Source organism: Chaetura pelagica, unplaced genomic scaffold, assembly GCF_000747805.2.
Source record: "Chaetura pelagica isolate M959 unplaced genomic scaffold, ChaPel_1.0 scaffold296, whole genome shotgun sequence".
Lineage (NCBI taxonomy): Eukaryota > Metazoa > Chordata > Aves > Apodiformes > Apodidae > Chaetura > Chaetura pelagica.
In genome coordinates this window covers 498,610-517,012 of record NW_009953648.1, presented here as the reverse complement: position 1 = coordinate 517,012, position 18,403 = coordinate 498,610, and the positions used below count along the sequence as shown (strand labels likewise).

The 18,403-nt window shown below is 51.7% G+C and overlaps 1 protein-coding gene across 1 annotated transcript in view; it reads right to left on the bottom strand.

Annotated features, from left to right (window-relative positions):
* Nucleotides 1-3,422: 3,422 nt before the first annotated feature.
* Nucleotides 3,423-18,403, bottom strand: part of SIL1 (SIL1 nucleotide exchange factor) — a 72,185-nt gene continuing 57,204 nt past the window's right edge. The window contains exons 7-9 of the mRNA XM_009999945.1: nucleotides 8,158-8,254; nucleotides 5,876-6,040; nucleotides 3,423-3,773 (exon numbers count right to left, since the gene is read on the bottom strand). Coding sequence (XP_009998247.1) covers nucleotides 3,423-3,773; nucleotides 5,876-6,040; nucleotides 8,158-8,254 — 613 coding nt within the window. The remainder of the gene's footprint in view (nucleotides 3,774-5,875; nucleotides 6,041-8,157; nucleotides 8,255-18,403) is intronic.

Genomic DNA, 18,403 nt, shown 5'->3' with positions numbered 1-18,403 from the left:
TGCCCAGGGGGGAGGCAGCAGCTCTGTCATGGCTCCCAGGCTACAGACCCAGCACCACCAGCTCAGGAGCCTGGCAGCAGTGAGGATGTCAGCCTGGGTTGGCAGCCACAGCCAAGGCTCAGCACAGCACTGTTACAGTGTGTCCTGGGTGGGGGGGCTCCCATCCACACTCTCAGCCCCCCCCAGGCACAGAGCCTGGAGCCCTTTGGGAAAGGAGAATGTGGGGTTTGGAGCCAGTTGCTGGATGCAAAGGTCATGGAGAATCAGCCCTCAAAGACCCTCTGCAAGAGCCCCCGGTGAGCTGCCAAAGGGCTGCTGATAAGCAGTGCCAGGAATGTTGTAATTTTCCTTCATATTTTTGGCTTTTTTTTTTTCATACTGTGCAGCCCAGGGGCCAGCAAACTCCAGAAGCCACCGCAGGGTCGCCTCCCTGCCAGAGCCAGCCCTGGTGGAGGGTGGGACCAAACCGAGGGGTTGGCTTTGGGAGGGAGTTAACAGGGAGGGTTGGCCTAGCCAGGTTGCTGCTGCTAGTTTTCTCCCTGCTCGCCCCTTAGCTAAGTGTCAGACCTTCCCCTCACTCACCAAACCCAGGAATGACACAGCAACACGGCTTTGCAGGACAGGAGAAATCCATGCTCCAAGAGCCCCTGCACCATCTCTGCTCCCCAGCTGGAGCCCCACGTCCCCACAGCACCACTCTGGGGGGTTCAGACTTCATACAGAAAAGCCCCTTCCCAAACTCACCCTGGCTGTTAATATCAGGTTATTTTTTTAACCTACAAAGCAAAAAAGCAAAACCCTGGCAGGGCTGGCTGGAAAATGCATTTCTGAAAGAAAAAAATATTTTTTTAAATATATATATATATAAAAATAAATGAAACAATTTTTAATCCCAGCAAAACAGCCTGAACCGAAACCCAGAAAGAAGGAAAAAAAAAATAAAAGGAAAATCAATATTTATAATTACTCCTGCTACTTAACAGTGACAACTGCCACACTGGGAGCAGCAGCCCCCAGTCTTTTAGCAGCAGGAAGGGTAAGAGCCCTGTAACTGCCTGACGGGTCATCAGCTGCTGCACTGTCTGGGTTGGGGGGGATAAATCACACAGCCCTTCACGGCCTTGGGAAAGCCCCAGGGGGCTGCACCAGCCCCAGTTCAGGGCTGGCAGCTCCAGCCTGGCTTTTTAAATCTATTTTCCTGCCCTGGTGTTGGTAGGGTTGGTGCTGTAGCAAGGATTGAAATACCTGTTACTGCCAGAGCAGTTCTGAAAGCAAATCCAGGATTACAAACCATCACCTCCTCGGTGAGCTGGAAACGGGGGGGTGAACCTGAACCCAGAGGAGAAGCTGCACCTGGAAGAGGTGTGTGAAGGGAAAGGCCCAGCCCAGCCCAGAGAGCTGTAAGCCATGGCTGAGCAGTCCTCAAGCCCTAGGAATTCCCTTGCCTAGGAAATTCCTGGTCTTCCCCTCAGTTCCCTCATCATCTCCGAAGCCTTCTCCAAGGGAAAGAAGAACACAAGAGGAATGACTCAATGGTTAGTTGCAGGGCAAAGTGTTTCACCACTGGTTGGCTCCTGTGCTGGCAGAAGCAGCTCCATGGCTGTTCCACACCAGGGCTTCCATTGGTGTCTGACCCCCAGAGCACTGGGACTGGCCACCTGCAGAGAGGGGCTGCAGGAGAGCTGCCCCAGTGGAGATACATGACCTCCAGAGAGGGGTGGTAGAACTGAGTGGCTTGGAGGTAGTCACAGCTACACTAACTCATCCAGCACAGCCTGGAGTAGGGACCTTTACAGAACCCCTCCAGCCAAGGTTTCAAGGAAACCACGCTCAGTCCGCCAGGTCCAAGCACAGACCCATCCCCAGCAGACAGCCCAGGTGCTGAGGGGCAGGACACAGCAGCAAACACAGCTCAGTAACCTACAAAGCAAAAAAGCAAAACCCTGGCAGGGCTGGCTGGAAAATGCATTTCTGAAAGAAAAAAATATTTTTTTAAATATATATATATATAAAAATAAATGAAACAATTTTTAATCCCAGCAAAACAGCCTGAACCGAAACCCAGAAAGAAGGAAAAAAAAAATAAAAGGAAAATCAATATTTATAATTACTCCTGCTACTTAACAGTGACAACTGCCACACTGGGAGCAGCAGCCCCCAGTCTTTTAGCAGCAGGAAGGGTAAGAGCCCTGTAACTGCCTGACGGGTCATCAGCTGCTGCACTGTCTGGGTTGGGGGGGATAAATCACACAGCCCTTCACGGCCTTGGGAAAGCCCCAGGGGGCTGCACCAGCCCCAGTTCAGGGCTGGCAGCTCCAGCCTGGCTTTTTAAATCTATTTTCCTGCCCTGGTGTTGGTAGGGTTGGTGCTGTAGCAAGGATTGAAATACCTGTTACTGCCAGAGCAGTTCTGAAAGCAAATCCAGGATTACAAACCATCACCTCCTCGGTGAGCTGGAAACGGGGGGGTGAACCTGAACCCAGAGGAGAAGCTGCACCTGGAAGAGGTGTGTGAAGGGAAAGGCCCAGCCCAGCCCAGAGAGCTGTAAGCCATGGCTGAGCAGTCCTCAAGCCCTAGGAATTCCCTTGCCTAGGAAATTCCTGGTCTTCCCCTCAGTTCCCTCATCATCTCCGAAGCCTTCTCCAAGGGAAAGAAGAACACAAGAGGAATGACTCAATGGTTAGTTGCAGGGCAAAGTGTTTCACCACTGGTTGGCTCCTGTGCTGGCAGAAGCAGCTCCATGGCTGTTCCACACCAGGGCTTCCATTGGTGTCTGACCCCCAGAGCACTGGGACTGGCCACCTGCAGAGAGGGGCTGCAGGAGAGCTGCCCCAGTGGAGATACATGACCTCCAGAGAGGGGTGGTAGAACTGAGTGGCTTGGAGGTAGTCACAGCTACACTAACTCATCCAGCACAGCCTGGAGTAGGGACCTTTACAGAACCCCTCCAGCCAAGGTTTCAAGGAAACCACGCTCAGTCCGCCAGGTCCAAGCACAGACCCATCCCCAGCAGACAGCCCAGGTGCTGAGGGGCAGGACACAGCAGCAAACACAGCTCAGTCAGGCAAGACCCAAGGCAGCTCAGAGCTGCAGGCACCAGCAAGGACACTCCCACATCCCCCAGCTCTCCACCTCAAGAGCCCTGCAGACAGACTAAGAATATTCACAAGGCAAGGTAAGCTGAGACTCCACCTCGTCCCCTCTCAGGTACATACCCAGTTTCTCCAGCAGTGCCCCACACCAAAGACAACGTGCCCCCAGCACCTGTGGTTTGAGCACAAAGCTGTTGGCACCACTCGCCCGCTGGTGGGAGCTCATTTTAGTCCACCAATTTTTATTCAAAGGTGCATTTACACTGGTGCCAGCAAAACTCACGCTGTTGCCCCAAATCATCTGTGATGGGACTCAACCCACAACTACTTTCATCTTAATTCCTGAATGATGGAATTCACTGAGCCAAGGAGTTCCCTGAAATAGCCATCCTTGTCGCCTTCCCGCTGCTCCTGCGCCGCCAGCTCCTCGTACTCGCTGCGCAGGAGGCTGAGGGTGCTGCTGAGGGCCTGGTCCCCCCGGTACAGCTCCTTGCAGAAGGTCATCAGCACTCCCACTGTCTTGAGGACCTTCTCCCGCGTGTCATGCTCTGGCATGGCCAGCAGGTTGGAAACAACCACACACCAGTCCTGCTCCACCACCGCTGGGACCAGCTTCACTTGCCGGTACTGCTGGATTTTCTCTTCCGTTTGATCTCCATGCTGTGAGTCCTCAAGCAGCATCTGCAGGAAGTGGTGGAACATGGATTAATATCCCTGTTGGAGAGTGACCACTGCCAGGAGGTGACACCTCACTGGAGAATAGGATGCATGTCCCATAACACGTCTTAGAAGGCGACTTCCAAATGGAAAACCAAGACGAGGTTGTGACCAAGCTCCCTGTTGCCTCTGCACGAGGTTCGTCACAGAAGCTGGTTGTCCACCCTGGAAAACTCTTGGTGCCCAGGCGGTTCCACTTCACACGGAAAGGGGACTCAAGGGGGAAGAAGTTCAGCAGAAGACCTGTGAAGTCTGTAGGCTACGAGACATGGTCCTTCAACACCTCAGAAACGTCACCACTTGGCTCCATGCTGCTCTGTGGAAGACTCTGTGACTCCTCAAGCCTAGGCCTGACCTTCTCAGACAGGTCCAGAAATCCCTAAATACTGCAGTGATGGTTCTGGGGGCAGACAGGCCCCCATGGGCACAGGGGTGGCCAGGGCTGATGGCTCCTTCCCAGCCACAGAGACCTGCTCTGAGCAGGGGCCAGCAGGGAGGAAGGAAAACCTCCTGCCCTGCCCCAACACCTTTCCAGGCTGGGCTGGTGGAGTGGCCCTGCTCCCCTCCAGAGGGCTCCCTGGGCTGGTAGCCCCCTCTGATAATCACTGTGTCCATGCTTCACTAATTATCTGGGAGCAGACTGCTCACCTCACGCTGCTGATGTGGGGCTGCAGGGGCTTCTGCAAGGCTGGTTGAACAGAACCACAGCCCAGGGGAGGGGGCAGCCAGTGTGCCCAGAAGCCACCAGGAGAGGTGATGGGACAACCCCCTTCCTGTGTGTGGGGTCCCCAAGGGCCCCCACAGCATTTTCTCCACCCTGTCCCTCAGCTTGGTGATGGACCAACCAGGCCCTGCTTGTTTATCCCACTGCTTTACAGGACATAGTGAGGACCAGGAAGGACAATCCTGAGGAGACCTCCCCATTTCCATTGCCCTCAAAGATCTGCCTGCCACCTCCCATGGGCCACAAAGGAGTTGGGGTGAAAAGAGGCTGCTCAGAGCCCCAGCAGTTGGTGTGTCAGTGCCAAAGCTGTGATGGTAGCTCCCCATTTTCCAGCCCACCTGTTGGACTGTCACCTCGCCCACCCCAAATGGGCCACCCCTGCTCCCCACTGGGCACCCAGGGCTCTCCGATCTCCATGAAGGGTCTGGGATTGATACATCGCATCCCCAGGCAAAAAGGCAAAGAAAAATAATGGTTTTAACATAAACCCAAGAACCTGGTGGGCCTGTGGCCTGTTCCCAGCCAGGGCAGGGCAGGGGACAGACAGGGTGGCCATGACACACCTAGCAGGGGAGATGGGGAGCAGCTGGGGTGCAACGACCACGGATGCTCCCTGCAGGATCACTGCTTCTTGGAACAAGCACCTGATCAGATTTCAGACCTGCTAAAATAGTTTGCACCTTTACAAAGTCTCCTGGAAAACAACTGTTTGAAAACACAAACATAGCTTGGCAGTGCCTGAAACCCAAGTGTTATGGCAGCAATAACACGTGGGGCAAACTGGCTGTATATGGAGTGAAAGTGGATTTAATTTCTATTCTGTGGAGTAAGAGTTTAGCACACGCTGAACACCAAGGGCTGGAAAGATGGTGTTTGCCCTGACATTTGCAGCAGGCATCCAAGGTCTTGGGAAATAAAACACTGAAGGTTGTGGGCTCTGCAGCAGGCTGGTGGCTGGTTCCCTGGCAAGTGGCTGGCTCCTCAGCACCTTGCTCGTCCCCCAACACCTGGCTGGTCTCCCAGGCCAAGCTCATCATGGTCCAGTACCTCAGTTCCCTACTCCTTCCTGGCTGTTTTATTACTTAAACACCCTCAAGTGGAAACATCAATGGTGGATTAGTGAAAAATGAAGGTCTAAGCTTGCTCTGGGCTCTCCCAGCAACTCGACCCCCACAGCAGTGGCCCGTGGGCTGGAAGGGACCTGTCACAACAGCACAGACCAGCACTGATGCTGGATCAGCCCCTTCTCAACCTGTGGGGATGCTCTATGGCCTCTCTGGCTCAGCAAGGGGATTAAGGGGAGGTAGAACCTGGCTGTGTCCCATCCCTCCCAGCTCCTCACCTTCTCCATGATGAGGTCATAGAGGAGTGTCACCACACGGACGTGGAGGGTCTCCATCCCTTTCTGCCTGAAGAGGCTCCTGAGGACCTGGAGGCCACCTAGCTTGAGGAACTGCTGCTGGGCGTAGGGGAAGTGTCTCAGCATGGAGGACAGTGCGAAGAGAGCCTGGTGGGGAGAGAAGTGGCAATCCTACAGCGCAAAAGAAAAATGATCTGACCCATTTGGTTGGAGTTCCCCAGTTCCATATGAATCCTCAAGCTCCCCAGCAGATGCACTCAAACTTTTTCTCACTGAGGGGTGTCTCCAAGAGCCCCCTTTTCTCCTGATCTCAACCCTCCCCAGGAGCTGCCCAAACTTGGGTGACTTCCAGATTGCCACCCAAACTCCAACACAGAGTGTCACTGTATTCAGGAGAACAATAACCCCTGTGGCCAGTACCCAAATGGACCCAACCCCATTGCTTCTCCTCCCAGTTACACCCACCAGTACAGAGCCCAGCTACAGGCTAAGGATGGGACAAAGTGAGAGCAGAGCCCAATCCCCTCAAAATGATTTGGACACCTGGGGAACACCCTCTCCCTTGCACCCACGTGGCAGGAGGACAAGATCATGTGCCAAGATCATGCTGTTTCCCAAGACATGGCCCCCAGACAGGGTCTGTCATGGTGCAGCATCACACACAGCCAGCAGAAGCCACCAGCACAGTTGCACTTGCCTCCTGGGCCTCCAGCAGCACAGGGCTAACACCAAGGAAGCAATTAGGGGCCAATCATTGAATTTTGCACTTGTATACTTCTGACAAGTGTGGTTTGTGGAGGCGACAGGCTGACACTGCCCGGGGCAGGGCTCTGCCCCAGCAGGGACCAGGATGCTGCAGCCAGCCAGGCCATTCCTCCACACAGCAAGGTGAAGCACGTGGCCCCAGCTCTCCACAGACTGATCCAAGCTGACAGCCATGTCCTTCCCAGTCCCATTGCTTTCTGTCCTTGGAATCAGAGGATGTTTCTGTCTCCAAGCACAGGCCAAAGGACAGGGGAGGGAAGAAATGCTCTCTTGGCCTCACTTCCAGGCACCGCTGTGAGCACCGGGGTAGAAAACCCACCTGAGTGGGAGCTGTGGGCTGCTGCCCCACATGGGAAGGGGCTGTGGCACCAACCTGTCCTCAGGATCCTGGCCTAAGGAGGGATCTAGAGATTAAAAGCATCTGCCCTCCTGGACAAGGGGGTTCAATCTTCAGAGGCTCTCTTAAGACTGTGTGTAAATGCTGACATTACTGAGCTCATCCCTCTCGCTCTTCTGCAGGAGCTACTGGGAGGACACACTCAAGCTTGATGGAAAGAACTGTCCCACATGCACCTCCCAGGAGTTCATGTGATGCTGAACCATCAGCCACCCCTTCCCACCCACAAACTCCATATCAAGCCACGGGCACTCCTGGGAGGAATTTCCAAGCACAGAGCATCCTGTGGTGTACCTCTCTGGCTGGGACCTCCTCCCATCTGTGACTGAAGGCAAAGGGGTTCACCCAACCCCTCCCAGGACTTTCACCAGCCAGAGGACTCTTACCATGGACTGACAGGGAAGGTGTTTGTGGAGCCTGTTAGCAGACTGGCTGCACACTGCTGCTCACACAATCCCAAGTGCCTTCAAGACACATGAAAGGGCTTGCGCCACCAAACCCCCTCTGGCAGGAGGTCAGCGTGTTAAACGGTGGGGCTGGGTGCTCAGGAGCAGCCAGGTAATTTTACAGCCCGTGAGCAGAGGTGGCATGGCACGCTGCAGCCAGGATAATAAGATCTCATGCTCCAGGGAGTACAGCAAGGAGCAGGAGGGGGAGGTGCTGAGGAAGCCCCCATCCCGACAGACAGCGCTGCACATTTGGCTGGGGGCTCTCGGCGCTGCTCAGCTCGCTCCAAAGCCCCCGCCACAGGCAGGACACGGGGCTGGCTCCAGCAATTAGCTGCTTCCAAATGTCAGCTCCCATGTTTGTTGCCCTCTGATGGGTATGCCTGCCCGGGGACCTCCACCTCTGCTGCCAGAGGAGCTGCAGCAGCAAGGCCTGTCCCCTGAGGCTGGCAGAGCTGCTGTCCCTGCTGCTGCTGGGACCCACAGCACCAGAAACTGGGGCAGCCAGAGTGGGCCAGCACCCTGGGACCCACCCCGGGGGGGTTGAGCAGCACAGGGTCCCACAGTCTCAGCCTGTCAGCCATGTCCCAAGGAGCTCTTGCACTGAGTTCAGCACAAAAATGGCTCTACCCAGAGGTGTGGCCCCAGGTCCTCACCTTCTTCTTGACAGGCAGGGGTTGTTCTGTAGCCAGAATAACCAGCAGCTTCTGCAGCGCGCCGCCCTCAATTGCTTCTATCTGGACCCTGGGGTTGCTGCAGGAACAAAAGCAAAGGAGGGTCACCAACAGAGGGGGACACAGCAGGGTGCAAGGGACCACAGGTCTGCCTGAAACAGCCCCTGGCAGCAGACACACCCAGCCTGACCCCAGAGCAATCCCCCCCCAGCTCCCACTGGCTGTGGTTATGGAGAAGCTGGGAAGCCCTGCGAGCCACCCAACCTCTGCCCAGGAACAATGACACAGGGCTGGCATCAGGCCATCCACATCACCCACCACGTGCCCACGTCCTTCTCACCTGCTCCTGGCAAGGAGCCCTCCCCTGCCTTCCCCTCAAAGCCGTGAATCCTCCCGCTGTGCACTCCTACCAACAGCCTTTTCTTTCAGTTCCCACTTCCCCCTGCTCCGCTCTTCTGTTAACCGTGTTGATTTATTTAAACTCTCCTGTGCTGCACCTCCGCCAGAGGAAGGTCCTGCTTGTCCCAGAGTCTCTGAATCACAAATTACACCTGGTCTCACCACCCACACACCTGTGGCATTGAGCTCTTTGCTCCAAGGACTACAAATGGCTAAATCCATCCCTCTGTCTGCAAGAACTGGGCTAAACTTTCAAGTCTGCATGTGAGCAGCTGCCCCAGAGACAGGCAGACAAAGCCAAGCCTTGGCTGCCCAGCTACCCCTGGCCAGGAGCACCTCAGCCACACAGACACTTTGCAAACCTGCTTCTAGCACATCTTTGGAGGCGGTGGAGAGGTTAGAAGCTACAGGCTCCTGCTCTGCCACAGCTTTTGTAGTCAGAGCACAACTTACTGCCTGTCTACAGCCCTGATCCCAGGTCTTTCATGCTCTGAGGAATTGCTCCAGCTCTTCAGCCTTTGCTCCGTTCTGAAGCAGCAATTGCACTGCAGCCAGACAAAGGTCAGGTATCCCTGCTGCAGCAAAACACCCACAGCTCTTACCACTACCAGAAAGCTGCTGGAGCAGCCAGTGCCAAGCATTGGCCAAGAAATAACAGAGACAGAAGCAGACAGGGTCATATTAAAAAACAACCAACAAAAACAGAAGACAAATGTACTCGGGCAGGGAGCAGCTTTGAATTAAACCTGTCACTCCCAGAAACAGCCAAACACAAACCTCATCTGTGTCAGCCAACGTGTCAGGCAATCTCTCCAACCTTCCCTCCTCCATCCAGGCTTTGCTTCTCACACTGTTCACAGTCGGCTCAGAGGCAGCAGATTCAGTGTGTGGGTCACTCACTGCAGTTACCAGGCTAACCTCAAGGCTGAAAAGGTGGGGAGCTGAAAGTCACCCTTGATTTCTCCTTCCTCACCTGCCTGCTGTTGCAAGGTGCTGTCTGCCAAGGCAGAGCCACAGCCCAGGCACCCTTCTGAGGAAAGGGACATCTGTGACCTGCCCAGACAAGATAGAAAGGAGAAAGAAGGCACCCAGGGGCTCCAGGATCCTCCTGCAGAAGAGATTTCTGCAGCATGGTCCACACTTGCACCCACAGCCCCCTGTGGCAGCCCCAGCATCCCTGGGAGCAAACCTGGTAGTGCAAACCTGGTAGGGCCTGGGTCCAAGTGGGATCTGATACACATACCAAGATGTGTCTACCCCTATTCTCACCATGTCAACAGCAGAGACTCCTCCTGCAGCAACAGGATGTTATTTTCCACCTCAGCATGGTGGGAAATGACCCTTGTGGCCAACCCTCTCTTCCTGCAGGGCACTGATGGCACTGCTGGTGGCCTGGCTCTGATTTTGGAAAGTCAGAAGTCAACACAACATCATCCCCAAAACCTTCAGCTGCTCCCAGGCAACCAGAGGACACAAGGGAATTTACTCCCAGACTGCTCTCACTTCCCCCCTCCAGCATGGGCACAGGGACAGTGCTGCAGCATCACAGCACCCTGCCCAGCCTTAGCCACTTCTCCCAAAGGAAAGACAGGAAGAGCACAACATAGGATGGAGACAAACACTTCCCAGAGCACCCAGGGTTGGCTGAAGATCTGTCTAACATACCCCCTCAGCTGCCAGGGCCATGACCAAAGCCCTGCACATCTGCAAGCCCACCCAGCTGCTACAGGAGATGAGCAGACCTCCCTCCTGCCATGCCAGGCTCTGCTGCAAACCAAGCAGGAGGGGGAAGAAGAGGTTTTTTCCAGCTCTGTTTTTCCAACCATGAGAGCTTTGATCTCTGGCTTTGAGTACAGTTGGATTGTGTTTTCCTTGGGGAAGGCATGGTGTGGAGGTTCAGCTCTGCCTGGCACACCATAGGCCACTGTGTCAGGCAGATTTTCAAAACTAGGGCTCCACAAACGGTGCAAACAAGGGGTGAAGAAACCACAGCTACATTTCCAGACCCCAAGGAGGAGCTGACAATCAGAAAATACAACTTCTGATCCAAAAACCCAACCAAATTTCACATGCAAGTCACACAAGGCAAGGAAGACCAGAGTAAGTGCATAACAATTTGCAGGCAGACTCTTTTCTGAATAGGACTGCACTGAAAGGAGACTCTCCCATGCTGGAAACCTCTTAGTGCCATTCAAGGAAAACATTAAGTTTGGGATATCCAGGTTCTTTTGTCACATTTATCCAAAATAAATAATAAAAACTCTTACAGCGAAGGACGCAACTGAAAAATTGTTATGCCTTTTTAGTGCTTGGTTGGTCACCTGGAGGATTTGATCTCATTAAAATCTCTGAACCATGGTGTTTTTGCCAAGGAGCACCTCTGGAGGTTAGGAAGCCTTCCTGGATGCTGGGCATGCTGCTCACTGCTCAATATTTCTGTTGTTAATGTCTCTACCATCAATAGCCCAGGCTTCACACTAACAAAAAAACTTGTTTGCGGGTTTGAAAAACTCAGCACAGATCTGTACAAATTACACTGTCAAGCCCAGGGAAAAGCAGCCTGAGCAAAATAAATACAAGGAGACGGACTGTGGAGTGTTCGCATGGGAAATTCAACCTGTGCTAATCTGCTAATGGATAAGGGGATGGTGGCTCCAGCAAGAAAATTTGTTGAAATGAAATGCTGAGGCTGGGAGAGACAGCCTATGACAAACAACATCCCCTGATGTTGCAGTGATGACAGAGATGTGGGTGCTCTGTGGATGAGATCAACTAGCCTCAAGCCCCGGTGAGGAACAGCCACAAAGCTATGGGGGCTTGACACAGCCCTCATGCTCAGGTTCAAGCAGCTTCCCAAGAGAGACCCCTGTGTGCTAAACACAGCCTGGTTTGTCCTGGTAGGGCACACTGCATCCCTTCCAGATCTAACCCACACCTCTGAGGTCCCTGTGCCTCCAAGCCACTTGGTCCAAGTCCATTGCAGCCATCCCTCTTCTCATTCTGACCCTGAAGAGCAAAAAACAAGGCTGGTACAGGCTCATGGTGATTAAGTCATGCAAGAAACCACCTGGGCACTGGGATGGGCTGGCATTAATGGGCAAGCTTCTGGTGTTCACACTGGCCAAGATGTGTTGAGCAAGAGTGAAGAGCTTGGAGAGACTGCCTGGAATCCCTGCTGCCTGCAGGTGCTCATACCATCATCTCTGATCATTTTTGTGGCCTCCTCTGGACTGACTCCAACAGGTCCATGTCCTTCTTCTGTTGAGGGCTCCAGAGCTGGACACAGCACTCCAGGTAGGGTCTCACCAGGGCAGAGTCACTCCTCCTCATCTGCTGGCCATACTTCTTTTCGTCCTGCCTTGGGTAGATGCTGGATGCAGAGATGGGATCCAACACCTTCCATAAGCTGCCGTGCCAGGACATTCCTTTCTTCCTCTTTTTTTCCTCCATTAAAGCTCTTTGTGGAAGCAGCAAGAACTTAGGATGGGGATGACTGGCCAGAGAACCCACCGCTATGATGGTGGCTTCTTGGAGGAGATGTAGTCTCACAAGCTGGGGTCAGAGTGCTCCAAACAGCATCCTCAGGTGCTGCTGTTCACAATTCCCCCACACCTCACTGTTGGGCTGGTAGGTCCTGCCCATAAGGTGGTTGCCATTCCTCCCTGGATGTTGTTTTTTGGGCATGCTAAGGAGCAGCACCAGCACCGGGGATGCAGTTGTTGCTCCTGAAGATCCAGCACAGGGTCCTCTGCCATTTTCACTGGCAAACTCACTACATGGAAGCAGCTGAAGAAGGGATTTTTAAAGGGTATTTATCCATTAAAGGACACCCTTATGCTGTTCCTCCCAGGATGACACCAAGCACACATGCACTAATTTAGGAGAAACTTTTCCAAGCTTCTCCAGACGGCACAAGCGAGGGGCGTGGGAAGACTGAAAAGCAGCAACACGGCCCCGAGGCAGCAGCAGCTTCTGAGCTAGACAGGAACTTGCAATACAGCAGCAAAATTAGATTTAAATGTAAAAAAAAAAGGAAAGGAAAGCCAAGTGGTGCAGAGGGAGCTGGGGACTCAGAAGCACAGAGCAGGGCAGGCTGGCAAACGCCCTTGTCTCTGCTGCTCTGGCAAGAACATGCATAGAATATTTATTTCTTGGCCTGCTTTTAGTACAAACTGCACGAGATGCTCAAAAAAAAAAGGGGGTTTTGCCTGTTTTAGAAATATCACATTTCAATAACTTGGAAAGAGCAAAAAGGGGTGGGAATGGGGGAGTACAATGGAGGGGATATGGGTGCCCAGCAGGAGCAGGGTGCTGAGCACAGCACTTCTCCTGCCCCACTGGAGTGTGTCCTGCTGAGGGGGTGGCTGTGCACCCACTCATAGCCACCAGCCATGGAGTTACACCAGGATCCTGTCCATGGCACAGGGGGGTGAGGCTGGAGAGCTGGGGCATTGATGGAAGCTTGGTGTGATGGTGAAAAGGCACGATAATCAGGGGCTAGACAAGACTTAATGGGTCTCTTCTCTCATCAGAACCAGCAGCCTGCGGTGCCGCATGGGAAATCAAAGCCAAGGATCAAAGTCTGTAAGTCTGTGAAACAGCCTAAAAAATTTAGTAAAGTCTGTTTAGCTTGTGTTAAAACCTGAGGATCAGAAACAGGCAGCAAGGCAGCATAGCTTACCTTGCCCTTCCCTTTCATCCTCCCCAGTTTTGACTCCAGAACCTGTTAATGAAGAAAATGAGAGTGACCAACACTCTGCTGGCAGGAGTGAGGTGGCCCAGTAGTGACACATGTCCACAATGGCAGCCCAGCTCCAGGCCTTGCCTGGCTCCTTGTGCCTCTCAAACTGTCACCCCTGGGTGAGAATTTAAAAGGTGATGGAAAAGGTTGTTTCTGGGAAGCCTGGAAACAAGAAGCAATACAAGCCGGGTGACATGTGAAAAGGGCAACGACCTTTTCAGAGAACTCTGTATTTGGAGGACTTCTGACAGCTCTTGTAAGTATATTAATCTTAAAATTAACTGACAAATAATAGATAGAGAGATAAAACTGATCATTACAGTGTCAACATTTAAAGGTTTGACTGGAATTCAGTAACTCCAGTCTGAACTATTGCTGTAAATCTGAGACTCTGAATAAGGGCAGAAAAACAAGGCAGGGTGATCAGCAGCCCTTTCATACTTGCACAATTGAATTTTAGATGGCAGGTGTAAGAAAAAAATATTTTAAAAAAGCAATGAAAACAGTCCCAAGTGAGAAATTACACATGGGGAGAACACCCTTTCCTACTGCATTCCAAGCACTGGCTATGGAGTCAACTATTCCCATTGGAAATGATTGTGGAGCAGCTGCTGGCTCCAAACCCATGACTTTCCAGGTGAGCACCAGTTTCTTAAGAGGAGGATAACTGGGACAACTCAAGGGGAACATTTCTGCAGACCCCACCCCCTGGCTCTGGCACAGGACACCAGTGAATGACGCTGAACTGAAACCCTTATAAAAATACATATTTAACACAGAGGTTTTCCATTATTGCACAGTCCCATGCTATGGAAAAGGACACTTGCACACACAATATGAGATGTACAAGGTAATAATAAAATAACCCCAAGCCCAACAATGCTGCCTGTGACTATTCAGAGTTAGAAGGAAGAGGGATGAAGTACAGGCACCATCCCCAAGTCCCCACTGTGGCTCGCATACAGCAGAACTGGCCTAGAAAACCTCTTCTCAAACCTAAGTTTATCACAGGAAAAGGCCTTCAGAGCTGGGACTTAAGGAGATTAAAAACCACCCAGAAAAATGGAGCCCTAAGTAGTTGTGCCGATCAAAATACAGTGAAGAAGAAAGCAGAGGTGAGGGGGGAAACCTGACAAAAGGAAAACTAGGTTTCAATAGGCAACACAATACAACAATTTTGTATGAAAGATGTGAAGCATAAAAGAGATGTTAGATGTTCAAAAGCACAGAATATAGGAGAGACATTAAAAAAAAAGAAACTAAAATCCCAAGAAGATGAAAATCTCCACTTCAATGCGATGCTGCCTTCTCACTTTCTACCAAGCCAGGCGCTCACCGCAGTGCTGGGGGAGCAGCAGATCCCTGAGAGAACAACACATCTCAACATGGCATAATGGATTGCATAGATGGGAGCATGATTTTTAATGAGCTATTAGGTTATTGAGTATTTGTTGCTAAGAGGAGAATAGAACAGCAGAGAATAAGTTGGAAGTGAGTACGTGATTCTGCGATTTTGACGGGCTAATGTGATACTTAAACCAAGGGAGTGTGAGTCACCCCAGAGACGCAGAAATAGCATGGAAAAGTGCCTGGGAAAAGCTGGGGGAACCTTGGCTTGCCACCAACCATCTACATGTGTCCCAGGTACCAGCATAAGATAGTTGAGCCTCTTATGAGCCCTGCAACATCCCTGTTGAAAGCAAAAGGGCTGTAATATCTCATTACACAAAAGCCCTGAGCTCCCTGGAGACACAGTGACATTGGGCTTAATCAGGGAAAACTCGGCTCTCAGGTACTTGATGGAAGTGGGAATTACCCAGCATGAACTTCTGGCCCTCTGCAATCACAACAGGTTGGAGCTGGAAGTACAGAGACACTGCTGGTGGCATGGCCAAGGTTGAGAGGCATCAGGAGCCCTATGGGGAGGAGACGTGGCCCACCTGAGCCCAGCCAGGACAAGGCCAAGGCAGATAATATTTTTGGAACAGGAAAAAAAAACTAAAATCAGACAAGCTTGAGTGCTGTCATGTAGCATAACAGATGGATAATTAGATTTCTAGGAAGAGCTGCAAAAGTAATGAAATAGAAATACAAATAGTGAATCTGCTGCAGCAAGACACCTTGCAGGGGTGCAGAAACACACAGGCAGCCCCCACAGGCAGGACCCAGCACCCCAGCTGCAGGGTGCAGGTGGTAGGGTCAGGGCTCATTGGAGTCAGCCAAAACTAGGAGCTGCTCAAAGCACAAAAGCTCCAGAGAGAAGAAATGTGAACGGAGGGACTGAGTGGAGCTGCAGTGAGACCCCTCCTCATCCTCACCTCTCAGCAGAGCAGCCTAGAAGAGTGAATACCAGCTCTGCACAATAAAATCTGAGATTCCATAACAAAAATCAACCACACCAGATTGTTCTGTTGAATGCATACACACACAAAAAAACCCCCCACCACCCCAACAACCCAAAAGGCTCTATTTATATCTGTAGAAGAATAGGTGCCATAAAACCAGGCAGGAGATGGCAAAGCAAGCCCCTCCAGAGGACGCCCAGAGCCCCTCTCTTCTCCTGACCCTTGACTTCATGCTCTGAGCTTTATTTTGGTGCCAGCACATACCCCCAGCTACGGGCACATTGTTGCTGATGGCCCAGTTGGCTTGGAGCGGTTATGCTCCCAAAGCTCCCACCAATGCCAGGGCAAGTCAGGGGTGCAGCTTTCAAGAGCCTTGAGTATCAGCTTAGCTTCCACGAGCTGAATCAAAGACCAACAAACCATTTTATGAAGAAACAACAAAGGTTTGGGGATTCTTGGGGCTATTGCCATCACCCTGTCAGCATGGAACTGGCAGAGCCAGCAGAGGGAAAGGTATGAGGCAGCCCCTTCAAGGCTGGCCCATCTTCTCCCCTCTGACAGTGAGGGATGGGCCCATGCAGCCCACTCTGTGTTGAATGACTGATCCTTCCAGGTAGATATGAGCAAGTGCTCCACAGTGCATGGAGAAGGACACCCCAGGAACACCCCCCAGCACTCAATCACCCAAACCAGTGCTTTATTTTGAGGCATAAATCAACCTTAAATGCTCTTTGTGCTGTGCTTGCAAAACACTCCCTAGGCATTTCTGAGAGCCTGTTATTTTACCATAAGGTCAAATGCATATTGGTGCCTGAGGATGGGGTCTGCTTCATCAGAGGCTGCATGAATAAAAAAAGGAGTGATTCTCCACGAGTGCAAGCAGAATTCATTTATTGCCATGCCACTTTAGTCACAGCCCACAAAAATGGTGTTGATTTCTTTTCAAAAATCACAACACAGCAAGGAACAAGAACAATATTGCAGGATTAATACCATGTCCTTGAGCTCATCCAGTGTTTTTCATCACAGAGGCTTCATAGAGCCCCCTGATGTATAGCTGGGGAAGCCAAAGGGCTCCCAGGAGCACTGGCAGCTGCACTAGGGTTCAAGTGTGAGTGCTGGACTTCTGCTTCCCTGCTCCTCCCCTCCTCACACTCCTTTTCTCTGCACTTCTCCAGCCTCTCAGCTCCAAAACTGAACCAGCTTAGGATGGGAAGTGAAGAACACCCAGGGTCCTACTGAACCTTTTGCTGCTGCTGCTGCAGGACCCTGAACAAGACCCTTCTGTGAGGGTGGCAGCTCAGCAGGGCAGCCCCCCTCACGAGGTCTGCCACATCACACAAAGCCTAATTCACAGCATGCAAATGCACTCAAATATCCTAACAAAACCTATTAAACACACCTTAGGTCCCAGGAACACACTGCAGAAAGCTGTCTGAAAGCACCACAAGAGAGCCTTCCTGCTGTCCACCAGGCTCATATTCCCCAGTGGATGCCGATCTAACACATCCCACTAATAATCTGGAGACTTTAAAGGGTGGCCTGAGGCTAAGATCTTCCACTGTTACTTATTTGAGTTGATTTTTCTTTAAGACAAGTGCTAATAATATTTAACAAAAAAAAAGGAAAGCAAGCCTTTGCCTGGTGTGTCCCTGTTGGGAATGCCACCGGAGTGCAGGCACTCTTCAGCTCTTCCACCAGACACAAAGCAAAGTGTGAGAACAGGCACTTCACTTCTCTCCCTTCCAGCAGCATTTCCACGATGCTTTCTCCTGTTTTAACCCTTCCATCTGTTCCTCCTGTCACAGAGGAAGGCCGTATTGCATCAAGCAAATCCTTCCATCCTCTCCCTTCCCTTTCACTCACAGACGTGGCCCTGAGCACCCCAGGTGCCAGCTTGGAAGATTTTGCTCTTATACACCTGATCATCAGGTGTATATACCTGATCATCAGGCTCATCACTGATGAACTTCATCTCAAACACGCCCCCCCCGACTCCTCTACAGGGAAGGGAAGATGTTGGATCACAGGGAGACTCACAACCACTGCAATGTCATGCTTGAAACTCTGGCTGTTCCTAGTCCCACCAGGTTTCACAGTGCTATTAGAATAATTTCAGACTAGAAAAGTAGACTTGTTTCACTGAGTCATGATTCAAAAAAATGAGACTTTGCTCCAGTTACAAAAGCAAATCACCACCTTGCAAATGCCAAACACAGATTTCAGCTCCAAAAGCAAAGCCTGGGGAACATTTCCAGACAGAGAGAGAATGGAAAAGCTGCATCTGCAGAAGCTGGAAAACCTATTTTTCTTTATCTGCTTTTCATAAACAGAAAGTGTGACCTGTGGAACACCAGCTCCTGGAGAAGTCTAACAAACCCCTTCTGCATCAAGAGACCTAACCAGGCATTAAAAGGGGGGAGAGTGGCAGCAGGAGTGCACCAGGGGAGCAGGGACTGTCACACCCGCAACACAACCCACAAAAAGATTCAAGCCAGTTCCTGGGTGGGAAGCCCTCAAGGAAAACCTGGGAGTCACAGAAAGCACCAGCAATTCTTTCTGCTTTCTGATTCATCCCTACTCAAACACCCACATGCCACAGCAGAGGAGGATGGAACTGCTACATTTAGGATGACATTTAAAAATCAAGGTTGTGCTGCTGATGGCCATTAAAAATCCAACAGCATTTTTCAGAAACAAGCAGGTACTCGCATCATGTCCCTGCCAAATATCAGCACAGCAG